Source organism: Marmota monax, unplaced genomic scaffold (genome assembly GCF_021218885.2).
Source record: "Marmota monax isolate L192 unplaced genomic scaffold, Marmota_monax_Labrador192_F-V1.1 WCK01_AAM20220418_F8-fsc00014, whole genome shotgun sequence".
In the NCBI taxonomy this organism is placed as follows: domain Eukaryota; kingdom Metazoa; phylum Chordata; class Mammalia; order Rodentia; family Sciuridae; genus Marmota; species Marmota monax.
In genome coordinates, this window is record NW_026695222.1 from 14,826,624 (window position 1) to 14,851,747 (window position 25,124).

Here is a 25,124-nt window from a genome sequence, read left to right on the forward strand (position 1 = left end):
TGCAGACAAGTCAGGTCATTGTTTCTGAGGAGCTTGTAGTCTAACAGGCAGGTAAATAGATAATTGGGGGTACAGTGTGATCTGTTCTGGAGGCATGTTCAGAATCCAGAGTACTTGACATGCAGTAGAGGGAGCTGAAGCAGTTTCAGCTACATTGGAGGGGCCTCCAATCTGTTTTATTGAATAGTTTTTTTGGAGAGTAGTGAAATGTTAATTCAGAAAGGAACTCAAAATATGCAAGTGCGTATATCTTTGAATTGATAGGAAAAGTGTTTTGAGGAAGAAAAAAAACAGTAACAAGGAAATATATGTAGCAATTTTTAAAAGCACTTTATCTGAATCAGAAACCCCTAGAGTGGGGGGGCCATAAGAATGGATCAATGTTTAATTTAGGTTAGTCATAAAATAATTAGCCTTGGAATACTAAATTTAAGACATAGTATAATTTGATAATTAATTTGTCTTGCTTTCTACAAAAAGAAGTAGGATCTAAGAAATCTAAGGAATGTTTTCTCTATTACAGTCTGCATAAGCAGGACTGTAAATTCCTTGTTGTACTCCTATAAGATCTGATAATTATAAAAGTAAAAGCAAGTCTTGTCCATATGTGTAACTTGGCTGCTGTTCCCTGCAGAGGCTTTGAGAGGAGTTGCTGCCCAGACTAGGCACCCGGAATGAAGTGTTTACTTTGTGACTTCCCCATTGGGGTGAAGAAGTTGATTATGATGGTGTCCCAGTGTTCTTAAAATTTGAAGTCATTGACTGGCAAAGCTGACATTTAAAACCCAAATGATTACTAGTTTTTAATTCTCCCTCCATGGCTGGGGATATAGCTCAGTTGGTAGAGTGCCTGCCTCGCATGCACAACGCCCTGGGTTCAATCCCCAGCACCACCACAAAAAAAAAAAAAAAGCTAATTCTTCTCTAGTGGGTTAGTGGCTTTCACCTCTCCAGAGCATTTCTCCCCTTAGAGTCTTACACACAGGTAGTTCATTGTCACTGATTTCTTGGCAAGTCTGGAGTTAGAAGATTTGAGTGTAATTTGAGTTGTAAATGCATAGGTAGCCTTCTGTGGTCAAATGCAAGGAGGGAACTGGTGTCAGCCTGCTTTCCATACAGCTCAGGACTCCTAGTTGACAGGGCAGCAGGACTCATAGCTTTCACACAGTCCTTCGCTCCCCGCGCCCCCCCCCCCAAAAAAAAAAAAAAACCCAAAATCTGGAATTGAACCCAGGGATTTGTACATTTTTAGGCAAGGATTCTACCACCTAGATATACCCCCCCAACCCTTTTTTATTTTGAGACAGGGTCTCTCTGAGTTTCCCAGGCTGGATTTGAATTCAAAATCCTCCTGCCTCAGCCTCCCAAGTAGCTGGAATTATGGGTATGTGCCATCATACCTGGCTTACACATAGTCCTTCTAATGGTTAGATTTTAGAGTTGTAAAGAACAGATAACAGGAAAAACAGATAACAGTATAGAAATACTTAAGTAATTTTCATCATCCCCCCTCCCAAGAATGATCGATTGATTGACCGGTCTTCCTTCCTTCCTTCCTTCCTTCCTTCCTTCCTTCCTTCCTTCCTTCCTTCCTCCCTTCCTCCCTTCCTCCCTTCCTCCCTCCCTCCCTCCCTCCCTCCCTCCCTTCCTTCCTTCCACAAATGATCGAACCACGACCTCATGTGTGCTAGGCAAGCATCATACCACTGAGTCACATCACCAGCCCTGTATTTCAAACTTTAAAATTTTTTCTGGAGGGGGAAAAATCATAAAAAATAATAACATCTTCCATCTTTTGGAAATGTCATATACTTTGTAAACTTGATCACTTTTGATCATTAGAGTAACCTCATGTGTTCAGTGGTATTATCCCATTTCAAAGATGAGAAAGCGTTCAGATTACGTGAATCACTGGACTGTCCCAAGTCAGACTTGGGGATCCTGAATTGGACTGCATCCCGTTGAATTCTGGTGTCTTTGGTGTTCACATAGGGCTAGAACTCCACATCCTTGAATGCTCATAAATTGTCAGTGGACAGAATGCTTTTATTAGGAGATAAATTTTATAATATTTCCTCCCTAGTGTGAGCACCTGTAGAGGAGTACTTCATGTTTATACAGGATTTTATGGCTTCCAAATCAATTTTACATCATAAACTGTTTTTTTTTTTTTTTTAAATTTTTTATTTGTCGTAATCTGGTTTTGAAACTCGGCAAAGCCTTAAAGCACGCAGGGGAGGATGGATGTGATATTTAGCCCCATTTTGTAGAAAAGGAAACTAAGGCTCAGAGTGATTAAGTCGTTTCTCCAAAGGCAGAGTCAAGGCTAGAACCCTCTTTAGGATATATTTAGCGCTTTCCTGCCATGTCACGCTGCCACCTGGCTCCTTCCTATTCTCATTCTCAGCTTCCCCTGCCAGCTTCAGCAAGGCTGTGTGTCAGCCTTGTAGTAGGTAGGGTCAGGTTAAGGAGGACAGGTTGGGAATGGAGTCCTTAGTGTGGCTGGATCATACTGCATACAGTGGTACTAGGGCCAGAAAGGCAGAAAGAGAGACTGTTTATACATGTCTGGAATGATTTGATAACCTTTATTCACTTGTATTAATCTACTCACAGTCTGCTATGACGTCAGCATTGTGCATTTCCTCACCTGGCTTCTACCTTTTCCCATGACAGGCTAATTTTCTTTGTAGTCTCTGGAATGGTGTTTCTCAGCCTTGGCACTATTGACATTGGATTAGAGAATTCTTTGTTGTGGGAGGCTTGTCCTGTGCATTGTAGGGTGTTTAGCAGCATCTTTAGACTCTAACCACTAGATGTCCATAGCATCCTTCTCCAGTTATGGCAACTAAAATGTCTCCCAATATTCCTAAATGTCCCCTGGGAGGACAGAAGCTCCTCAGTTGAGTGCCACTGCTCTAGGGCTTGTCAGCCGAGGCATATGTCACTCTAGAATGCCAGAGTCAGATCTAAGGATGAAAGGGTCATAAAGAGCAGGCTTAGAGGACCTGATAGAATACTTTTAGTCATACACTTTTGTTGTTCTGAGGAAGCTGAAGACTAGAGTCTTAGCTCAGGGCAACCTGGCTTTGCTTTCTGGGAGTCTTGCTTATCTGGGACCCAAACCTGAATTCTTCCCACCCAGGGTTTTTTTTTTATCAATCCCAAAGATCCTCAGTATTTTCAGGTTGGACAATCCTTTTCTAATTCCAAAACACATCAGGAATGGTCATGTGATAATAGTTGTACTTTTAGTATCCATTAATGAGAAAATACAGCATAATTTCCTTCAACCAGTTTTCATTAAGCATGCACTTTTCTGTGTCTCTAGCCTAGGGCTGTCTGTCATTAGAGTGTGGTATGCTTATAGGCAGATTGACAGGGCGCTGGAGTGCTAACTGGGAACCCAGCGGGTTCACAACCTGTAGGCTGAGAACTGACTATTAGAAGCATTTTACCAGGAGATTCAAGAGAATAGCAGGTCTGAAACTCTGGCCTTTTCCTGAAACCATGAACTGTCTCTACACTTGAGATGGAAATCTCCACACTCTGGAAATAAAAAGTCAACAGGCTACCCAGAGTCCTCAGGGCAGCTCTCTCAACAGCTATACACTGGGGCATTTGTGATCAAAGAAGAGGCATTTGGCTAGAAACAAGCTTTAAGTTTCTAGCATTAGTTGGTAAATGGTGCAAGGGTCTAAAGGGAGTTTAAAATAATGGCCTTGAACTTGAGAATCTGTGTTTCTAGAGATTCTCATCTCAAAGCACTCAGCTTCTCAGACAAGAACTATTATTATTTCAGAGGTGAGAAGCAGAGAGGCCAGGCCACACAAATGTCCCCTTAAAACAGAGGAAACCATTCCAGGCTCCTCCTGGGCATCTTTCAGACAATGACAGTAAAAGGAAAAATGTTGTTAGAGTAAGTTCCACCCAATTAGACAAACATTTTGAGTATTCACTGTGAAACTTCTTGTGTAGGACAGTATAGCACTCTCCAGGAGCTCCAGTCTGGTGAGCTCTGGGGAAGACAGCCATCTGTACAATGAGGCACATTGTCATTGGTATTTAAAGTATGGCAGGAGAAGGAAGGAGGGAGAAATGAATTCCAGCATGGAAGGGAGAGTTCTCATGGGGTCTTGACAGACGAATGGGATTTGGGACAGAGGAAGGGAGGGGTAGGACCATTGCAGGCCGAAGGGTCTGTGGGAGCCTCTCTTGGCTGACAGTGACCTGTTTCTGAGGCAATACATCTTAGATTCAGCTAAGACTCTTAATTCATTTACAAAACTCTTGAGAAGCACACCCCCTGGGTGCTCTCTTCATCACCTGTGACAGTCAAACAGAGCCAGGGGACTTCAAGACTCTGTGCACCCGGGTTCTAGTTCTCCTCTGTTACTGTGTTTGTTTTGGCAAGTGCCTTCCCACCTCTGGGACTTTGTTTTCTCAACAATAAAAAGAGAAGCCTGTGTTAAATGAGTGCTGAGGTTCTTTCCTGGCTACCGTCCTCTGAGTCAACAGGTGCAATGTTCCAGTGACCCTCCAGAAAGCCAGGTGTTGCTTCAAACAGTTTTGCGGCATAAAATGATGGAGTAGCTCAGCATTCATTTGTCTGTTAACAGCTTGGGTATGCCTCTGCTCATTGTAAAAGTCGAGGGCGGCCACAGGTTGTTTTGTAGAGGTGCTGGACATTTTTCCATTTTGATTTCCTGGTTCAGAGGCCAGTGCTGAATAATGGCTTTTGGCTGCTCCCCTGAGCCTCCATCTAGGCAAGGAGCATCAATGCCAGAGGGAGACTTTCCTGGTGCTTGAGCCTCTTTTCAATCAATGACCTGCCTCCCTGACTTTATTGCCAGCCTTTTGACAAATCAGAGATTTCTTTGGGGATGAGCAGGCTCAAGCCCTACTGGACAGAAACCCAGCAGTGACCAGTTAAGCACACTAGGGGTGCATCCTTGTGACCCACCTGTGGGACCACAGGGTATTAAGGAATTTGTCTCTTATGTAAGAATAGTGGAGAACCAAAGCAGCTGCTAAGGGCTGGCGGGACTTGAGTGGTTGTGGTTAAATCTACTCTAATTTAGGATGGTGACTGGTGATCACCATCTCCAGTGGTGATGTGGGGAGTGTTGGAAAGAGGCCTGTGTTCTTGTGCTTAGTGTAAGTCCTGGCCCCAGCAGGAGCAGCTAAGCCTCTTAGGAATATGGAAAACATCACCCACCTGGTTCTAAATTAGGACCTTTAAAACCTCAAGTCCCTACTAGTGCCCATTAAATCAGCTCTTGCCCTTTTATTAACGTGCACAGTGTATTCCTGTCTCTTAAGCAGCTTTGGAAAATCACACAACTTCAGAGCTCATCTTACCCATACCTAGAGAAATTCTACACCCAGAGGGTAGGTGACCTGTTAATAGAGACAACTCACTGGAGGCAGAGCTGGTACTGGGAACCTGTGGTTCCAGTCTCCTCATCCAGTGAGTTCTGCAGCCTCACTGTTCCTCAAACAGCCTCTGTGGCGGCCAGTTCCCAACCTGCCAGGTTTTGAAAATAAAGTTGTCATGTAGAAAGCCAGCTGACAGGAGAGGCAGAGCAAACAGTTGCTATTTCAGGGGGTTGTTTTCTTTGGAGTTGTAACTGGTTGTCAGTGGTTTGGTGGGCTGGTACAGCCTGGGTGGAGAATCACAAATCCCAGGGTCTTGTTGCTGCTACATTTCTGACTCTGTGTGAGCAGGCTGATAAGTAACTGTCTCTCCCTGTGTCCCAGCTTCCTCCCATCTAACAGTTCAGAATAATTTCTTTGAGCCCATTTTACAAGACTGGTGAGGATTAGGAAATCTGTAGATAGACCTAAGAAAATGTTGGTATACATAAATAGCAATTTTTGGTGTCTTTTTAAAAAATTGAGGTGCAACATATTTATAATAAGGCAGACAAGTCTTAATTGTGTAGCTCAGTAAGTTTTTACAGATATATACATATGTGTGTATATTCAGGCAGTGTAGAGCACATTTGTAGCACCCCAGCAGTCTTGATGATTTTTTTTAACAGATGAGGACTTGAAAAGAAAGCAGAATTTGTTTACCCCAACTTCTTCTTCTTCTTTTTTTTTTTTTTTTTGGTACTGGGGATTGAATTCAGGGGCACTCAACTATGAAGCCGCATCCCCAGCCCTATTTTGTATTTTATTTAGAGACAGGGTCTTGCTGAGTTGCTTAGTGCCTTGGTTTTGCTGAGGCTAACTTCGAACTCGCAATCCTCTGCCAGCCTCCTGAGCTGCTGGGATTACAGGCATGAGCCCCCAGTTTCTTTAAGAATCTCAGAGGCCATTTATCCTTCTATTCATTCCATGTGTTTCCCAAACACCTTATAGTACAGGATGCTGTGCTAGGTATTGCTGGGAGCACAGAAATGAGGAATGATTGGCTTCTGTTTTGGGTTTATAGTCCACAAGGGATTATGACCAGAATCCAAGGGAAAAAGTGAGAAGGGCTGGAGAAGAAACTTGGGGGAGAGGCTGCCTCTCTGGGAGAGGAAAGGGTGTGCATGTTTATGTAACGTGCGTGTTAAGTTTCCCAGTCTCTGCAGTGTTTGTGAACCCACATGAACTATAGCCACTTCTAGCCAGTTCTTTGCATTCTCCAGCCAAGTTGATACTTGGAGTGGTACAAGCCCGGCTGAAGATCTGCAGTCGTGGAGTTTGCTCAGCCTTGCCTTCTCCTCTGGGAAGCATGTGGCAACTGGGACAGCATGGCTGAAAGCAGAAGCAAAAACAAGCTTTCCTTCCTTTCTTTAGCCCTCAGGCTCTGAGGAACTGACCTCTCTCTCTCTCTCTCCTTTTTTTTTTTTTTTTTTTTTTTTTAGTTGTAGATGAACACAATACCTTTATTGATTTATTTATGTGGTGCTGAGGATTGAACCCAGTGCCTCACACATGCCAGGAGAGAGAGCTCCACCACTGAGCCACAACCCCAGCCCAGCTGACTTCTTTTTTGTCTTGTGAGATAATTTTGGCCTGATTTTCTCTACCCTGTTTGGTGGTATACTTTAATATTAGTATATGTGCTGCCGAAGCGAGCACGGTGGTATACTTTAAAACGTAGACTTTTCTATTTCTTAAGTGAAAACATACCCAGGAAGGGCTTTTCTGAGCCTTTGCATGAGAATCAAGTTTTTGTTTGATTTTTAATTGCTAATAAAGGCATATGACTCTGTGGTTGGTAGGAGGTAAGAAGGCCATGTCCAGCATAGATGCATAGGGATTGTCTTCTTTAAAGAAAGGCAGCTGGGGTAATTAAGACCAGTTCCTAAGGTAGGGGCAGTGTGAAGAGACAGCACCCTAGGACATCTGAACATTACAGAGCCACATCTTGGTACATGTGTAGAGAGCAGATAGGAAACAAAGATGGGCGATGGCTCAGCCTGACTGACTCTTGTTGGGGTTCTAATGAGTTACTGTGTCTCTTCAGAAATACAGGCCTAGAAATCATTTAGGTCCATTTACCTACACCATTTACAGATGAGGAAAATAAGACTTTTGATCAGAGCTGGCTGGCAGCAGAGCTGGAGCCAGAATCAGGTCTTATGTCCGATGGAGCATGAAGGCACTAATCAGTTTAGGCAAGGGTTATGGCAAGGAGACGAGTAGAGTGTTTGGGGTTTTATTTTGGTTCTGGGAATTGAACCAAGGGCTTCATGCATTTATATCACTTCATGCAGTGGCATATACTGTACCACTGAGCTACACTCCCATCCCCAGTTTTTGTTGTTTTTAATTGTGGTAGAATATACACAACATAAAATTAACCATTTTAACCATTTATAAATGTGCAGTTCTGTGCCACTTCTTGTTGTACCAATCTGTTTTGCTCTTAAGTAAAATAGTGCTTATATTTGGCTCTTGCCATTAAGATTAGCTATTTGACCTCTAGGAGCTTGGGCCCTCGACTGTAAAAATGGCTCTGGAGTCAGCGAACTGAGTTTGAATTCAGACTCCACCGTTGCTAACTGTACTTTTTAGTTACAGGTGACAGCATGCTTGCTCATACCATTTTACCTTGCAGAAAGGGAATTATTGACTCTCATGACTGTGGGGAAAGGGCAGGGTAGAACTGCTCTCTTTCTGCCTGTTGACTTTATTAGGTACTGACTTCCTTGTGAGTCCAAGTCCATGGCTGCAGGCCACTAAGGTTTATAGTTTTGGTTCCTGGAGGGAAAGTCCCTCCATCTATCTCAGTTGTCTCCTTGCTCTATTAGAAAAATCCCAGAGCGGGCTTCTGATTGGTTCCAGGGATCATGTGCTCATGGCTAGCCAGTCACTATAATCCAGAGAACCAGGTTCTTTGTCTTATCTTGGATCCCAGGCTTGCCCCACCACTTTATGGCCTGGGAGGCCAGTCTGTTTGCAAAGGCTTGGTCTTTAGGTTGGTCCTTAGGAAAACAGTTGCCTGGTCCTGTTTCTCCTCTTCCCTAGCTCCTGTTGGTGCGTAACCCCAGCAGGGCTGATGGGAAAGGTAGGAGACCTTGCTGAGCATCTACTTCCTGAGCCTTAGTTTCCCTGACAGTACGAGTGTTGAACCAGTCAACACTGAGTACCTCCTTTGTACCAAGGACTCAGAGGTGAATATGGCTCTGTGCCTGTCCTCCAGGAGTGTACATTCTAGTTAAATTGCATGAAGTTTAAAAAGGAGATACTCAGTAGGATACCAGGACTGTGTGCCCCATTTTTTGTGGACCAAGGGAAGGCTACCTTTTCCCAGAGAGAACCTGCTTCTCCTTTCATCCCTCGCCACCACAGGAGAATGATTTGTCTCTCCAACCCCCACCCCTTCCCGCCCCCTCAGCATTTCTCTTTGATTGCTAAAGGAGAACTAGCTGGTTTAGTTTCCCTGTTGCTTTGCTCTTCTAACAAGAGCAGTATGCACAACTTGGAAATACTTTTCTACTGATGTTCCCCTTTCCCCCAACCTCCCTACAAATGTCCCAGTCCCTAGCCCTTTGTTGTCCTCTCAGTTGCTACTCTTGTGCTTGTTCAGGCAGAAGGGGGCTCTTGTTGGCATGGATTCAGCTGGAACCAGAGGAAGAAAAGCCAGTTGGAAAAGAAACAGTGCATCCCAGCCTGGGAACGGAAACCAAGGGAGGCCTTTTCCCCTTCTGTCTCAGCCAAGAACCTGCTCACCCCGAGCAAGTCTGGCTAAGAGCATCCAGCCTGGGATCTGGGGGGGGGGGGGGGCTTCACTTTTATGGGTGGGACAGACTGTAGCTCCAGTGTCATGCAATTAGGCTGTTCTTAGCTGACCTTTGCTGTTTTAAATACAACTGACTTTCTGTCTGAGGAGAGGAAGAAATTGGCTGTTGCTTTTTTGTTTATACTTTTTTTAGCCTGTCCTATAAATGGTACATAATTTTAAAAGTACCTTTCCTTCCCCACCTACTCTGTGCCTCTCAAAGGTGACTGGCTATGAGGCCCCAAAATAGTCCCTGCAAATACAAATGCATGATTGTACAGTTTCCTGATGCACACACATGCATAAATAGTAACTCTTAGGTTACCTTTTGAGTGTGTGTGAGGGGGGCAGGGGGTACTGGGGACTGAACCCCGGGGAACTCTACCACTGAGTTACATCCCCAGTCTTTTTTTTTTTTTAAATTTTCAGTTGTTGATTGACCTTTATTTATTCATATGTGGTGCTAAGAATCAAACCCAGTGCCTCTCACACATGCTAGGCAAATACTGCACCACTGAGCTACATCCCCAGCCCCAGTTATTTTTATTTTGTAATATTGAGACAAGGGTCTTGCTGAGTTGCTGAGGCTGGCCTCAAACTTATTCCTGCCTCAGCCTCCAAGCCCTTAGGATTACAGGAGTGTACCACCATTCCCAGCTTCTTAGGATACCTTTGAATCCTGTGCTTTTTATAGTTTTGTGAGAAATTATTTTGATTTGACCCATTCAGAAGTTCCTGAATTTCATCTTCATCATATGGATGAGAATGAGAATTCAAATCTCAGGTGCTAATTTGAATTTTGAAGGCCACAGCTCCACAGAAAGACCTGGAGAGTGATTTCTGGTACTGGCCCTGTCTTCCCTGAGTAATTTTTTTTTTTTCTTTTAATGGCATCTCCATAACCTGGCTACCCCTGCCAGGAACCTGGAAGTTGATCCTGAATCTCTTTCCATTTCCTTCGCTTGGATGTTCAAACAGGTGGCAGAGGCCCCTGGAGTCTTCCTCTGAGTGTCTCAAGTGCAAGCCCTCTGGCCAGCCCTCTGCTGTGGCCTCAGTTCAGGCCCTTGAAACCAAACCCTCTGATTATTGCAGTGGTTGAATATTTTTTCCCCCAGCAACCAGGGGGATCTTGCTGAAATGTAAATCTGCTCACATTTCTGTCCTGTTTTGAATCATTTAATAGCTTCCTAGTAACCCTAGGATAAAGTCCAGCAGCTCCGTAGCCAGACATACAAGTCTATTCTTGAGTTTCTCTCCTAGACTTTTATCTTTGCTTATTACTCTGGGTGCCTCTGGGTTCCTCCCGCTGGGAGATGGCCCTTTGCCATCCTTTAAAATGTGTGATAACTCAGCAGGGTGCGGTGGCAACTATAACTCTGACTCAGGAAGTTCGAAGCTAGCTTCAGCAATTTAGTAAGGCCCTAAATAACTTAGAGCTTGTTTCAAAATAAAAAGGTGTGGGGATGTGACTCAGTGGTTAAGCGCTCCTGGGTTCAATTTCTGGTACCAAAAAACATATATATATATAACTTCAAAGTCAGGTTTCCTCCTCTAGTCTTCTCCAGCGCCTGGTGCTTACCTCTTTCATCGTCTCACATTACCTGTCTCTACTGGCCTGGGAGCTCTTTTAGCCTTGGGACTGTATAATTTTTGTCCTTAGGTTCCTAGCAAAATATCATGAGCAAAATATAATCTCTGATATAGTAAAAAAGAGCATAGGTTTGGATAGTTCAAAAGAATTTTTCCATTTCATCTGAGTAGTCAAATTTATTGACATGATGTTTTTAATAATATTTCCTTCTTATCCCTTTCTTTTTTTATTTGTTTATTTTTATGTAGTGCTGAGGATCAAACCCAGTGCCTCACATGTTCTAGGCAAGCACTCTACCACTGAGCCACAACCCCAGCCCTCCCTTTCTTTTTTTAAAATATTTATTTTTTAGTTTTAGGTGGACACAATATTTTTATTTTATTTTTATGTGGTACTGAGGATCGAACCCAGTGCCTCATGCATGCCAGGCGAGCACGCTACTACTTGAGCCGTATCCCCAGCCCCTCTTATCCCTTTCTTATTTGTGAAATCTGTAGTGATACTGCATCTGTCATTCCTGGTATTTGTAATCTTTTTTTCCTGATCAGTCTGGCTAGAAGATCAATTTTTTAAAATATTTTTTTAGTTATAGATGGACCACATTTATTTATTTATTTTAATTTTTTTTTAAGAGAGAGAATTTTTTAATATTTATTTTTCAGTTTTCGGTGGACACAACATCTTTATTTTATTTTTATATGGTGCTGAGGATCGAACCCAGTGCCCTGCGCATGCCAGGCGAGCATGTTACCGCTTGAGCCACATCCCCAGCCCCCTGTATTTATTTTTATGTGGTGCTGAGATCAAACCCAGTGCCTCACACAGGCTAGGCAAGCGCTCTGCCACTGAGCCACAACCCCGGCCCCTACTTGTCATTTTTATCGTTGTTCCTCATACATACATACACTCATAAATAATGATTGTATTTTCTTTTGGCTGCTTTTGAAGTTTTTTTTTTTTTTTTTTTTTTTAATCTCTGGTCTTGATGAATTTTACCATACTATGCTCTGGTGTCGTTTTCTTCGTGTTTCTTATGTTCAGGGTTTGTTGAGGTTGGATCTGTAGGTTTATAGTTCTTATCAAATTGGAAAAATTTAAACCATTATTTTTTGAAATATTTCTTTCACTTAGTACCAGGTGTGTTTCTTTTGGATAGTTTATGTTGTTATGTATTCAAGTTTAACAGTCTTGTTTTCTGCAGTGTTAATCTGCTGTTAATCCCATTTAATAATTTTAATCTTTCACAGCTCAATTTGGATTTAAAAAAAATCTTCCATGTGTTTCCTTAACTTTTTGAACACATAGCAGTTATAACTGTTTTAATAAAAGTTTGCTAATTCTGACATCCACATTAGTTCTGAATTACTTGATAGTTTGTTGATTTGTTTTTCTTCCTATTATGGATATTATTTACCCACTGTTTTGCATGCTTACTAATATTTGATTGGATGTCAAATATCAATTTTACCCTGGTAAAATTTCTGTATTCCTTTACATGTTTTTTACCTTTGTCTTGGGCACAATTTTCTTGGTAACATTTTGTCCTTCTGGGTCTTGCTTTTAAGATTTGTTAGGCAAGTGTTAACAAGATTAACACTGGAGCAGTGTTAATCTAGTACAAGGCACTTATTCCCTACTTCGAGATAAGACCCTGCTGAAAAACTGTGAATTATGAGGCTTTTCCCGTCTGGCTGAGGAACTGTACTCCAGCTGGCCTCTATTTCTGTTCTCTCTCATCCTTTTTAGTGGTTCCTTAGGTAGCTGCTGCTGCTTCGTGTGTGCTGGTCACTATTCTACTATTTCAGGGTTACCCTCTGCAGCTCTCTCCTCTGGTGCCCTGTGTTCTGCCACAGCTACTTTGGTCTCTACAGACTCTCAGCTCTGTCTTGTCAACCCTGAATGTAAGCTTAGTCTGCCTTCTTGTACCTCGGCCTAGAAACTCTCAAAGCAGTAAGGGCTGGGGCAGTCATGGGTTCACCTTGTTTATATCCTATATTTCAGGGATCATTGTCCTTTTTTGCCTGATATTCAGTGTCTTGAAAACTACTTTTTCATTTATCTTGGGTGGGAGGGTAAATCTAGTCCCTTCCACTCTATCTTAGCTGAAGCAGAAATGTTTATTTGTTTGTTTGTTTGGTTTTTGGTGCTATAGATTGAACCCAGAGCCACTCTTTACCACTGAGCTACATCTACAGCCCTTTTTATTTTTATTTTATTTTGAGACAGAGTCTTGCTAAGTTGCTTAGGGCCTCATCAAGTTGCTGAAGCTGGTCTCAAACTTATAATTCTCCTGCCTCAGCCTCCCAAGTTGCTATGATTACAGGCACGAGCCACCATGCGCTGCATTTATTTGAATCTTGTCTGCCCGTTCATTATTCACAAGTTTTTAGAGTTTAGTTAGTCACTTTTAATCTTTCTAGGCCTCAAATCTCATTTGCAAAATAGGCTAATTAAATGTATTTCTTACTATGATGATTAAATGAAAAACCAACTTTCTGAATAGGTGTTACCTTAGGTTAGTATGTGAGAAAGGAAGAACTCAGAACCAAAGGTTGATCTCCAACCATTAGGAATTAAGAAGAAGGAAAGGATTTAGGAAAAATGCACAAGAAGAAATGGCTAGGGCTGAGGGTGTGGCTCAGTGGTAGAGCATTTGCTTAGTATGCATGAGTTTGATCTTCAGCCCTGTTCCCCTGTCAAAAAAGAGGGGGGGGGAGAAATGGCTGCCGGGTAGGGGAGCCATGCTAGGGTGTCGCCCAGGGCTGGCAGGAGAGGATTTTCAGGCAAGAGGGCAACACTGCTAGAATTTGTAAGGTCGTGAGGCATCTGGGTTCACATTCTGACTGCGTTTACCTCTTCTTCCTGAGTGACATCTGTGGTGAGCATTTAATCTCAGTACTGGCTGCCTTTACCCAGCTGGAGCAGCTGAGTTCAGAGGCTAGAGGGAGTCTCCGATCTTTCTAACTCAGTTTGTGAAATCAGTTAAAATGAGAGAGAAACTGCTAATTTCATCGGACAGGGCAAACTTGATTATGTGACATGCTCAGGAAATGGATTGTAAAGATGTTAATTACATTTTCAGGATCACACAAGGTCAACCAGAAAAAGGCTTTTTTTTTTTTTTTTTTTTTTTTTAAATCTAGTTAGACCCACATGGCTTCCTGTATCATGTTTCATTTGGAGGAAGACTAGAATATCTACCTTCCCCTTGTCTTTGAGAAGTCTGAGGTCCTAAGAAGTGAGAAGGCTTGTTTAGTGACATAATTTGGTTATGGCATAGTTGGAAATGAAAGCCACATACAGGACTACAAGACCATGCTGCAGGTGGTATTTGGACACAAGTCTTTTCAGGAGTTGTTGAAGGAGCGTTAATCTATTCAGGACACTTGGCTTGGATTCTTTGTCTATTACCTCTAATTTTGTGACCTTAAGCAAACCTTTGGGACTTTATTTGACTAGCTTTAAATTGGGCATAACCTTAATTGCTTGAAGGCAAGCAGTTGTACCAGATAACTCCTAGCAGTTTCCTCCAGATTAGTGTCAAGTGTTAGAGGGCCAGTCCAGAAGCAGGTGGTGGGCAGTGGTAGGTTCTGAGGTGAATGGGAGTGTGCTCCTTCTAAAAGATGACAGCTACTCAGTTCCAATGGATTGTTGCTAGGTGCCAGTGTGGTTTCAGATACTCTGAATTTACAAAAGAAACCCCAAAGATGAATTTTTGTGTGAAATATGTAACATTCAAATTTACATATTAAGACATGTTTTAATTAAGACTTGGAACAATTAAAACATCTGTGTGGAGCTGGGGTTGTAGCTCAGTGGTACAACGCTTGCTCCTCACATGTGAGGCCCTGGGTTCAATCCTCAGCACCACATATAAACAAACAAACAAACAAATAAATAAAAAGATATTGTGTCCCTCTACAACTATTAAAAAAAATCTGTGGGCTTCATGGATGCTCAGTGCTAGCCTCTGAAAGCTGTTTTAATGAAATTCTGTAAACTTTTGTGTATAAGAAAGGACCTTGACCTTGGATTTCAGAGCATAGACTTTTTGACTATGACTCTCAATAACTAGGGGTAGGTCACTTTCTTTCCTGGGATCCTAGTTATCCCATCCTGAGTTAACACTAAGAGCTACATATTCTCTGCTGCCTGCTGTGTCTGGGAAGTGAAACAGCTCTTCTTGGGATTGGGGGTGTAGCTCAGTGATAGATTGCTTGCCTAGCGTGCAGGAGACCCTGGGTTCATCCCCAGCACTGCCAAAAGAAAAAGAAAAAAACCAATCTCCTCTTTCTGTCTGAATAGAATCTAACTGCAACAGAGCTATGGGAAGCTATCAGCCGCCCTTTTGGAAGCCACAGCCAGCCACACAGACCCTTCTGCTGGTCCCTTTGCTGGGTCTGATTTCCCTTGGCCATTTTTTCTCATAGCTTGGGCCACTCCTGCTGCCTAGTTCTGGAACAGACCACTGCTCACTCTGGGTCTGTGCCTCTTCCCTTGAGGTGGTACCAGGTAGTCACTGGGGAGGTCCCAGGCTGACTATCTCTGATAACAAACCCTTTGGACCCTTTGGAATCTCAATGGCGTTAACATAGGGAAAAAGCAGGCAATGACAGAAATGTGGGAAACCTTAAGGTCTTACTAAGGTCCCTGGACCTTTGGCATGTAGAAGGAAGGCCATTAGGAGACAGAGGGCATTGACTGGTAAAGAAGTGACAGGACCTGGCTGAGCATTTTGGTATGCCTTGCCTTTCTTCCTTTCTCAGTATTGTTAGGGACACAGAGAGGTAGCTTCTGCCCTTGGGGGGCTGCTTGTCTAGGGAAGACATAGGACAGGCATGGGAGAAGACAGTTATCCCTTGAAACCTAGAAAGAAGAATTCTGTAAACTTCCCAGCTGTGTCGAATCATCAGCATAAGTGCAGGGAGATGATAAAGTGATTGAATTTCATCACATGTGCTTTTAACCAATTTAAAATCCATGAGAAAGAAATTTTGTTCAGAGGCTTTTATTGCCTTCCCACCTGGATTACCAGTTAGTGGAGTTTCTGGCTAGACCGAGAAGCCCCTGGAAGCCCTTGGTATCAGACTGCTAGTTTGCAGAATCTGTGGGATGCAGAGGCTCTCAGATTGCCAGGCTCAGGGCAGAAACAGGCCCAGTTGCCTACTTGGGCAGGATAGGTGTTCCTCTGCAGAGAAAGAATATGCCCTATGCAGACAGGCATATCCTGGCTTTGATCCCAGACTGCCACTATATAACCATATGACTTAGTGACCTTGACCAGCCTCAATATCCTGATCTGCCAAGTGGAACAATAACAGCTCCTGCATAGCCAGTGAGCACATACCACTCATGGTGGTTAGCACCCCTCATAAATGTTAACTCTGTTTTATACAGTAGCACTCCTTTAGCAGCAGTTTTGCCTTTTGCAATTTCAATTACTCACAGGTCATCTGTGATCTGAAAATATTAAATGGGAAACTCCAGAAATAAGCAGTTCATAAAATTTTTATTAGAATATATGGTTCTAATTTTTCTGCTTTATTATTGTTAATCTTTTATTAAGCCTAACTTATAAACTGAACTTTATGTACATACATGTATGTACATATAGGAGAAAATATTATTTATAGAGTTTGGTACTATCTACAGTTTCAGTCACCTACCCAGTTCTTGGAACCTAGCTCCCACAGGTAAGGGGGACTACTTACAGGATTATATTTTTTTCTACCATACTCTTTCTTAGAGGGACATGCTAAACTAGGAGATGGGACAAGAACTGGAAGTTAGAGATTCCAGAGAGCATAATGGACACCAGCAGGGCACAAGAGGCAGAGGAGGAGGAAGCAGGCAAGCAGGAGAGAACACCACACTCATCAAGTGTCTTCATAGAGCTCATCTGTCCCGGGCGGTAGTGGTACCACACCCATTTTGTATCTGTTGAAACACATTCAGAGTTGAAGTAACTTACCTGACACTCAGGGTTAGAGACAGGTTTCTGACCTGGTTTTCTTACAGTGCTGGTAAGCTTCAGCCATGGTAGGGGTGACAAAATCTGCATTGGCTAAAATGATCAAGGTGGTTTTAAATTTACTTTTCCCAATGTGGTTTGCAAATGGTTTCCGAGGGGTCTGGGATTGTGGTGGTGGTATGTTCTCTTCCCGTTAAAACAGGTTCTGAGAAATCCTGCAGTTACAAATACAAGTGGCAGACACTTAGCGCTTCACTGTGTTTCAGGCTCTGTGCTGGCACATCACATACTTGCCTCATCCTAATCCTACAATAGCCCTGTGTGCTGGTGCTGTTGTTATCACGGGGATTTGTGAGGTTAAGTAATTTGCTTAGGGGGACTTGATGGTGGAACTGAAAGTTGAAGCTGGAAAACTGGATAACCTTAAACCACTATTGTAATTTGAAGTGGCCCAGCTTCCTTGACTGCTCAGGTGCCTCATCAAGCCTTGTAAAGAACACCAGTTGTATATGCTATTTTAATGATTTTGGGTGGCACAAGCCCGTAATCCCAGTGACTTGGAAGGTTGAGGCAGGAGGATCACAGGTTTGAAACCAGTCTTAGCATCTTACTTAGTGAGACCCTGTTTCAAAGTCAAAAATAAGGATGTGGCTCAGTGGTTAAGCAATCCCTGGTAAACTCAGTCAGTCCCTGGTACACCCTCCCCCAAAAAAAGTAAATAAATTATTTTGGAGCATTTGCTATTTTGTTAGTTTGTTTATTGTGGTGCTAGCTTATTTCTTCTTTGTCCCTGTTAAAATAATAAAGGGCTTTCTTTTTCTCCAGAATTTTCCTTCGCAGTGAGTACTGTACTCCCTGTGTGTTTGCTGATGAAGTCAGCAGGGCTTCAGACTCTGATTTCCTGGTCATACACAAATACTTATTTTACCATCTCTAAATGGAGCATATTAGCTCCCGGCCACGGAGAGCACATTAGGGGAACAGAGAGATATATCACAGAGATGGAGGCTGCTCTGGAAAATGTGTCTGTGCCTCTGGCCTCAACCACCCTGCCCACAAGTACCTGGGAGAAAAATACAGCAGTGTTGGGACAGCAGTCCAGGGCTGTTGCAGGAGAAGGCATTCAGGCCTGCAGGTGAGCCTGGACTCTGAGCAGTGGTTGACAGAAAACGGTCTGTTAGGGCTTCAAAGGTGCATTTGGTTTCTGAGCTTTTTTTTTTTTTTTTTTTTTGGTGGTTCTGGGATTGAATTTCATGCTAGGAAGGTGCTATACCACTCAACTACATCTCCAGCCCAAAATCTGAGAATTTTCTGTAAGCCTTATAGATCCATGCTATTCCTGCCACCTCTGTACAGGGTAGAGAAATGGGAGCCCCACCCTGTCTCCATCTTCTGAAACTGTAGGTAAGATCAGTAGCACCCATTTGGGAAAATACTCATGACCCAGACCAGTTAACACCTCTTTTCCATTCTTTCTTTTTCTTCTAACTGGGGACTTCTAAGAGCAAATTAGATAGCTTTCTGATTCTTAGCATGCACTTTTTTTTCCCTATGGGATACTGGAGATTGAGCCCAGATCCTCACACTCATAAGGCAAGATGAACCATATCTCCAAGCTTTTTTAAATTTTATGTTTAGACAGAGTCTCACTAAGTTGTTGAGGCTGACTTTGAACTTGGGATCCTCCTGGCTCAGCCTCCCAAGTAGCTGGGATTACATGTGCCACAAGCCTGACTTGACAGGAACTTTTTTTTTTTTTTGGTAATGGAGATTTTACCACTGAACTACATCCCCAGCCTTTTTTGCTTTTTTATTTTGAGATAGGGTCTAAGTTGCTTAGGGCTTCACTGAGTTGCTGAGACTGGCCTTGAACTTGCTATCCTCCTGCTTCAGCCTCCTAGTGACACAAACTTTTAAATGGGGTTTGCAAAGAGAAGAGTTTTGAAAGACAGTTAGGCAGATATTTTCTTATGGCAAGGGGAGCTGCTGATTTATTTTTAGCAAGTTAGTTTGTAGATAACAGAGTTGGTAGCAGAAGGAGTTCTGAGCTAGTTCTAGTCCTGATTCTTTTTCTGACTTTCTGTGAGGTCCTGGCAGCCTGTGCCCACTTCTCTGCACATCATTTTTCTCAGTTATATAATGAGAAGAGTTGGACTGAATTCAGTACCTCTGAGACCTCTCTGCCCTTGATACCAAGAGTGTAACTCTTGGGGCTAGGGATGTGTCTCAAGCGGTAGCGCGCTCTCCTGGCATGCGTGCGGCCCGGGTTCTATCCTCAGCACCACATACAAACAAAAATGTTGTGTCCACCAAAAACTAAAAAATAAATATTAAAAAATTCTCTCTCTCTCTCTTTAAAAAAAAAAAAAGATTGTAACTCTTAACTGGTCAAGTTCATACCACATTGTCATGTGGTGCAGGGATGGTTGCTAATAACCATCAGGTTTCTACAGGATGAGTTTCTTTGGCATTGGTTAATTTTGTGGTTTTGACTTTCAATATCTTGTTCAGATACAGGAGGCAGATGACAGATGATACCCCTACCCACCTCACCTCTGGTAAAGTGACTAGTGGCTTGAAGGCCAGATGTGGTTCTCCTGGCTTAGGGTTCCCTCATCATCTGAAGTCGATTCACAAGCATAATGAGCCAGAAATGTCTGAGCAATGGGGGGAGGCAGGGAGAACGGGGCTCCCTGGGGCTCCCTAGCCTCACTTGCCTGGCTGCCTGCCAGTGCCCTGTTGCGTGCCCCCAGGCTGCTGAGGGTTCTTCAGAATTCTCCCCCTAGCTGGAGTTCAGTGTTGCATTTGTGTGTAAGTGTCCTTTGGAGTGTGCTTGTGTTTGTTGTCTTCTTCATGCTGACAGTGGGCACTTCTTCCCTCCCAGCCCTTCTGTTAGATACCTTCAAATGTAGGATCTTGGTCTTTGAAAGAGCTGTGGACCCCACTGTGTGTTTAGTGAGAGCAGATCACTGGGCCCTCCTCTACATGCCAGAGACTCTGTGCTAGTAGGGATTGCGTGGTCATGAGTTTGTGGCGTCTTAGACATACTCTGGGCTATTTGGCCCTGTGCTGAATTTCGGGCATATTGTAGCAGGCAGCCTTGCCTTCCTTCTCACACCACTTCAAAGCGATGTTGGCCTTTGCTTAGGAGATAGCCGTGTCCTATCTAGTTGTGTTGAACTGATGTAGTCTCTGAAAATGATTTCTGTGGTCACAACAGATGCCTTGCAGAAAAGGTTTCTGATCCTAAGTGAATGTCTTTCCCACTGGTCTCTTTGCTTCTTAGGGTGTCTTTTCTGTATCTTTCTCCCAAATAGCTGTTGGAGGGTCTAATGAAGCAGCTGTCTGGAGACCAATGTTTATTTCAACATGGTTGGAGTTGTTTTTGCTTCAGCTTTCAGAGCCAATAAAGCTGGTTATTAGATTCTGTAATTGCTGCTGTAATTACTCTCTTGGAACCAGCAAAGGCATAATTAAATATGGAGATTCCAAGGACTATTTTTTCCATCTAAAAGCAACCTCTTAAACTTCTATCAGCCTGGTCTGGGTTAGATTTCAGTTATTAAAGCCATTTTGTTTACAAACGACACCGGGAGTTCTTTGGCAGAAAAGGAATTTCTTTGGCTACCTCTTTGAATATTTGGTTTAGATGAACAGCCCCTCATTAGTCAAAAATAAGAAGTAGTACTAGGGATCCAACCTGGGTCCTTTGCCTACTAAGCAGATACTCTGCCACTGCACCATATCCCCAGTCCTTAAATGCTTGTTTTTAATCTAACCATCAGGAACTTATAAACCTTAGGCACAGCATTAAAAGCCTGGATGTTTTTATGTAAACATTGGGCTTGGCCTTTTGGACTTTGGCTACATGTAGAAGGAAATCTCTATGGTCAGGAATATGGTTGTGTTGGAGGAAGTTTTAAGAAGGATATTGTTCAGGAAGGGTATTGCTTACCTTTAGAAGCAATGGGCTCCTCTCAGCCTTCTGTGTACCCCAAGTTACACTCCACTGCGGTGCTCCAGGTTGTACGGGATGGGATGGTTCCAGTGCTGTGACTATTTATTGACACACATATTCTTGCAGCCCACATGCAGACAGGGTTACTTTACTTGTGAATTGTGTTTAGGCTTTTCTCAGGATATACCTTTTCTTTTTGGCGTTCTCAGTGAGTTGAGAAATACATGTGGAAGTTAGATGGAGTAAAAAAGATCAGCAGTCCTTGAACCCGCCTGGAGGGGAGGCAGCTACGCCAACCTTGTAGTAGGTAGAGGCTGCTGGAACCAGGCTCCTTGCTGGGAACCTGTTCCCAGTCTCAGAGGAGTACACTTCATGGTGAGTAGCTTGTAGAAGGTCCTATTTGATGAACAGAAGAGATGCAGGGAGAGGATCATGCCAGATGATTGCTCTAGTCTGAGTTTCAACAAGATGCTGTCATTTTTCCTCTGAGTCGGAATTGCACCTCACATGGGGAACCCTCGCCAGAATACAGGTGCTTCAAAAATGCATTTAATATTGAACATCATATTTTAGCCTAGCCTATTGTAAATATGCTCAGAATACTTAACATTAGCCTACAAGTGTGCAAAATGATGTAACACAAAGCCTACTTATAATGAAGTGTTGTTGAATGTCTGTGTAATTTATTGAATACCATACTGAAAATGAAAATCGAAGTGGTTATATAGATGTGCATTTGCACTGTTGTAAAGTGAAAGATTCTAAATTGGAGACTATGTGTGTATAGAAATCTTATAAAACAGATGAAAGTAGAGATTCAGTTTAATATATACTAGGCATATATTGTGTACCTAGTCCTTGTGCTAGATGTTAGTCTGCAAAGATAAATAGTATTATCATGATTTTTCATTGCAGGGTGTCTCTTGCTTATCTCCTTGTGTAGTAGTATTTGCTTCCAGATCATTTATTGCTTGGGGGAAGCTGAGAAGAGGAGGTAGAGGTTGGCATCAAGAAGTCACTGCCAGTGGACATGTTTTAACAAGCTGGGTGTGATAGCACAAGCCTATAATCCCAGCTACTGGAGGCTGAGGCAGGAGAATCGCAAGTTTGAAGCTACCATTGGCAATCCAGCAAGACTCTGTCTTAAAATTAAAAAGGGTTGAGGATCTAGCTCAGTTAAAGAGCATCCTTTTTGTTCAGTGCCCCCCCCCCGCCCTACATACACACAAAAAAGAAAAAGCAGTTCTAAATTTGTGATGTTAATATGGAAACAATAACTTTATCTTTTTTTAATTTGAAATTTTTATTTGTTTTAATTAGTTATACATGACAGTAGAATGCATTTTTACACATCATACATAAATGGAGTGTATTCTTCTGGTTGTACATGATGTAGTTACACCAGTCGTGTAATCGTCCATGCACTCAGGGTAATAATATCCGATTCATTCTACTATCATCCCTACCCGCAGGCCCCCTCCCCTTGGAAACACTAACTTTAATTTTTACAGATCAGGATGTTGATGGTATAAAATCAGCTTCATAAACATTTTATCAGGCTCCTGTTACACTTGGGACACTAAAAAGCAAGACTGCTCCATCATCTCTGTGTTTGTTCTTGAGAACTGTCCCTGAATTGCTTGCTGTAATTCTGAGCCCATGGTAGGGAACAGCAGAGGGCTGGGGGTTACACAGACAGTGGCCAAGCCCTCCCCTCCTCACATCACACAGCTAGCCTGGGTGTCCTTTCATCCTTTTGACCCACACTGTCTGTGTTAGAGTGGGGTCTGGCTCTCTATCATCACTGAGTGACAGAAGATTCAATGAAATGAGATGGGTGGGACTGCTGCCCTGCTGGTGGCAGGCTCTTAGAATGCCTTGGTGAATCTAGAATGGTAGACAAAGGAGGGTGGGGAACCTGGGAAAGGGTGCCTGAGCTGAGCTTGAACCATCACTGGGTGATTAGGGTGTGTCTAGGCCGTTTTCTGTCACAGGAGAAGCAGCAAGGAAGTTACCCAGGAAAGAAGCAGGTCAGCAGCCGCAGGATTCTCCCAGGGTAGCTTTCTCTGTCGTGGTTGTTGAAGACCTGGTGCTAGGGCTCCCAAGACTCGGGTTTATGAAGAGAATCCCAGTCCCTTGATTCTGCAGGTCCTTTCAGGCCACATGAAACCATGTGGAAATTTTGTCCTGGGGGCAGATGGAGGATTTGAGATTTTTTCAAGCAAAGGAGTGGTTGGTTTTCACTCCCTCTTCTGTTCCACAGTCCCCTGGGCACTCACTAATGGATTGGTAGCCCCTCCAGGGCAAGATCCTGCCCTCTCCATCAAGTGGGAGGCACAACAGAAAGGCAGGACGTGCATGGACCTGGGATTCCACACCTGGCTTAAATCCCTCTCCATTACCTTGACAACCTGGACTGGGTTACGGAACCTTTCTGAACCTCAGCTTCCTCTTCTGCCTACAGGGTTGCCGTTGTGAGGAACTTCTGTAGCATGCATGTGATTTAGTGGTGGCAGGAGGTGAGGGTTTTCAGCAAGGGTTTTGGGGTCAGCCATTTTAGTGATTCATGTCAGGATCAAGAGAGAAACAGATTAAGTGGCTTTTCAGATTTAATGAGGCACATTTTATTGTTCTTCACTTTTGCTGCAAGTTCTCTTTAGCCTGCTTTATCCTTTGGCTGGGGGAGTTCTTCCTGGTTGTTTCAGCTGTTGCTTTTTTTTTGGAGGACCTGTGGACACTAACGTAGAGGCCAAGCCATTTTCCCTTGGCGAGTGGTTCTCAGGAAGGAATCCTAGACTAACAGTGTATATGAGTAGAAGAAATTTGTTAGCTATTCATGTTGATGTGACAGAGAAACAGCCCTGTGTGTGTGTGTGTGGGGGGGGGTGATTGTAACCTATAGCCTGCAGGAGGTGGCTCTGGTTCTGTAGCTCTTGGACCCCAGGGAGCGCATAGGCTTGCGTGTGTCTGTGGGCCTGGTGTTCCTGGGCCTGAGGTGGGGTTGGGCAGCCTGCACAGCCCAGTGTGGCCCAGCTCAACCATTCCTTCTGCCTCAGGCTGCTGAGGTGCCTTTTTGCCTTTGATGCCCATCTAAGATGGGTGTTGAAGAGGGGAACTGAGACAGTAACGGGAAGGAAATCTGGGTTTGAGAAATGTAGTTTTGGCACAGCTTTTTCACAAATTCATCTTGGTCAAATTGCTTGCTTTGACTGGGCCTTTAAAACAAAATCACCCCTACAGTCTTTTTTTTTTTTTAATATTTACTTTTTAGTTTTAGATGAACACAATATCTTTTATTTTTATGTGGTATTGAGGTTTGAACCCAGCACCCTGCGCATGCCACGTGAGCGCACTACTGCTTGAGCCACATCCCCAGCACCCCCTACAGTCTTAAGAAGCCAGGCTGGGTACTGTGGCACATGCAAACATTTATAGAGTTGTTGGCTTAGCATTTTAATGTGAATTCGCCTAGTATTTGGTATAGGCATTTATTACTTTTAGAATTAGTTGGCATTAAATGGTGCTTTAATTTTGCTTTATAATAATCAGCGCTGCTGGGCTTTAGGCGGGGGTGTCTACATTTTAAGGTGCTAGGTGTTTGCATACATTAGCAGGAAGCTTACTAGCTCACCAACATCTGGGATCTGGACTTTGACCTCAAAGTGATCTTCTGGGTGCTTTGGTTTGGGTGTGTGTTGGCAGAGGTGTGAACTTTTGCTTGTGTGCTTGCTCCTTGGCTGCATTTTGAGGTATGCAAATTTTTTGTGTTTTATTAGAAAATTGACGTGCTTTCTTTGTAGAAGAGAATATTTTATTAACCATTGGTTGTAGTGGAGGCGACAACTGAGGTCCCAAATGGGGGAATGCTCAAGTGACTTCTAGGATATCTCCCAAGTCTGGGCTCTCTGAAATCATGTTTTCTCCCCATGCAGCGGCCTTACAGGCGCTGAAGCGCAAGAAGAGGTACGAGAAGCAGCTGGCGCAGATTGACGGCACGCTGTCCACCATCGAGTTCCAGCGGGAGGCCCTGGAGAACGCCAACACCAACACTGAGGTGCTCAAGAACATGGGCTATGCCGCCAAGGCCATGAAGGCTGCCCACGACAACATGTACGTGTCACTGCTGGTGCAAGGAACATCCAAGTGTAGGGCAGCCCTGGCTTGCTGCACACACTTAGGCTGTGTCCTGGGGTGGACCCCTTGACTTATTTAAGCACCCGAATTTGATTTAATCTGCCTTCTTTTGGGGAGCCTTCTAAAATGAATTATAATTATGAATCCTGTTGCCTTTGGAAGCAAAGCTCGTGGAGTGAAGAAAATATTTTTTTACCTGATTCTTTACTATTGTGATGAGTGTACTTTTTAAGCTGGGAATGTCCTTAGG

General features: G+C 43.4%; 1 protein-coding gene across 1 annotated transcript in view; it reads left to right on the forward strand.

The window, feature by feature from the left end:
* Chmp4b (charged multivesicular body protein 4B) overlaps nucleotides 1-25,124 on the forward strand; it is a 38,362-nt gene that overhangs the window by 9,091 nt on the left and 4,147 nt on the right. The window contains exon 2 of the mRNA XM_046433787.2: nucleotides 24,673-24,850. Within this exon, the coding sequence (XP_046289743.1) occupies nucleotides 24,673-24,850 (178 nt within the window). The remainder of the gene's footprint in view (nucleotides 1-24,672; nucleotides 24,851-25,124) is intronic.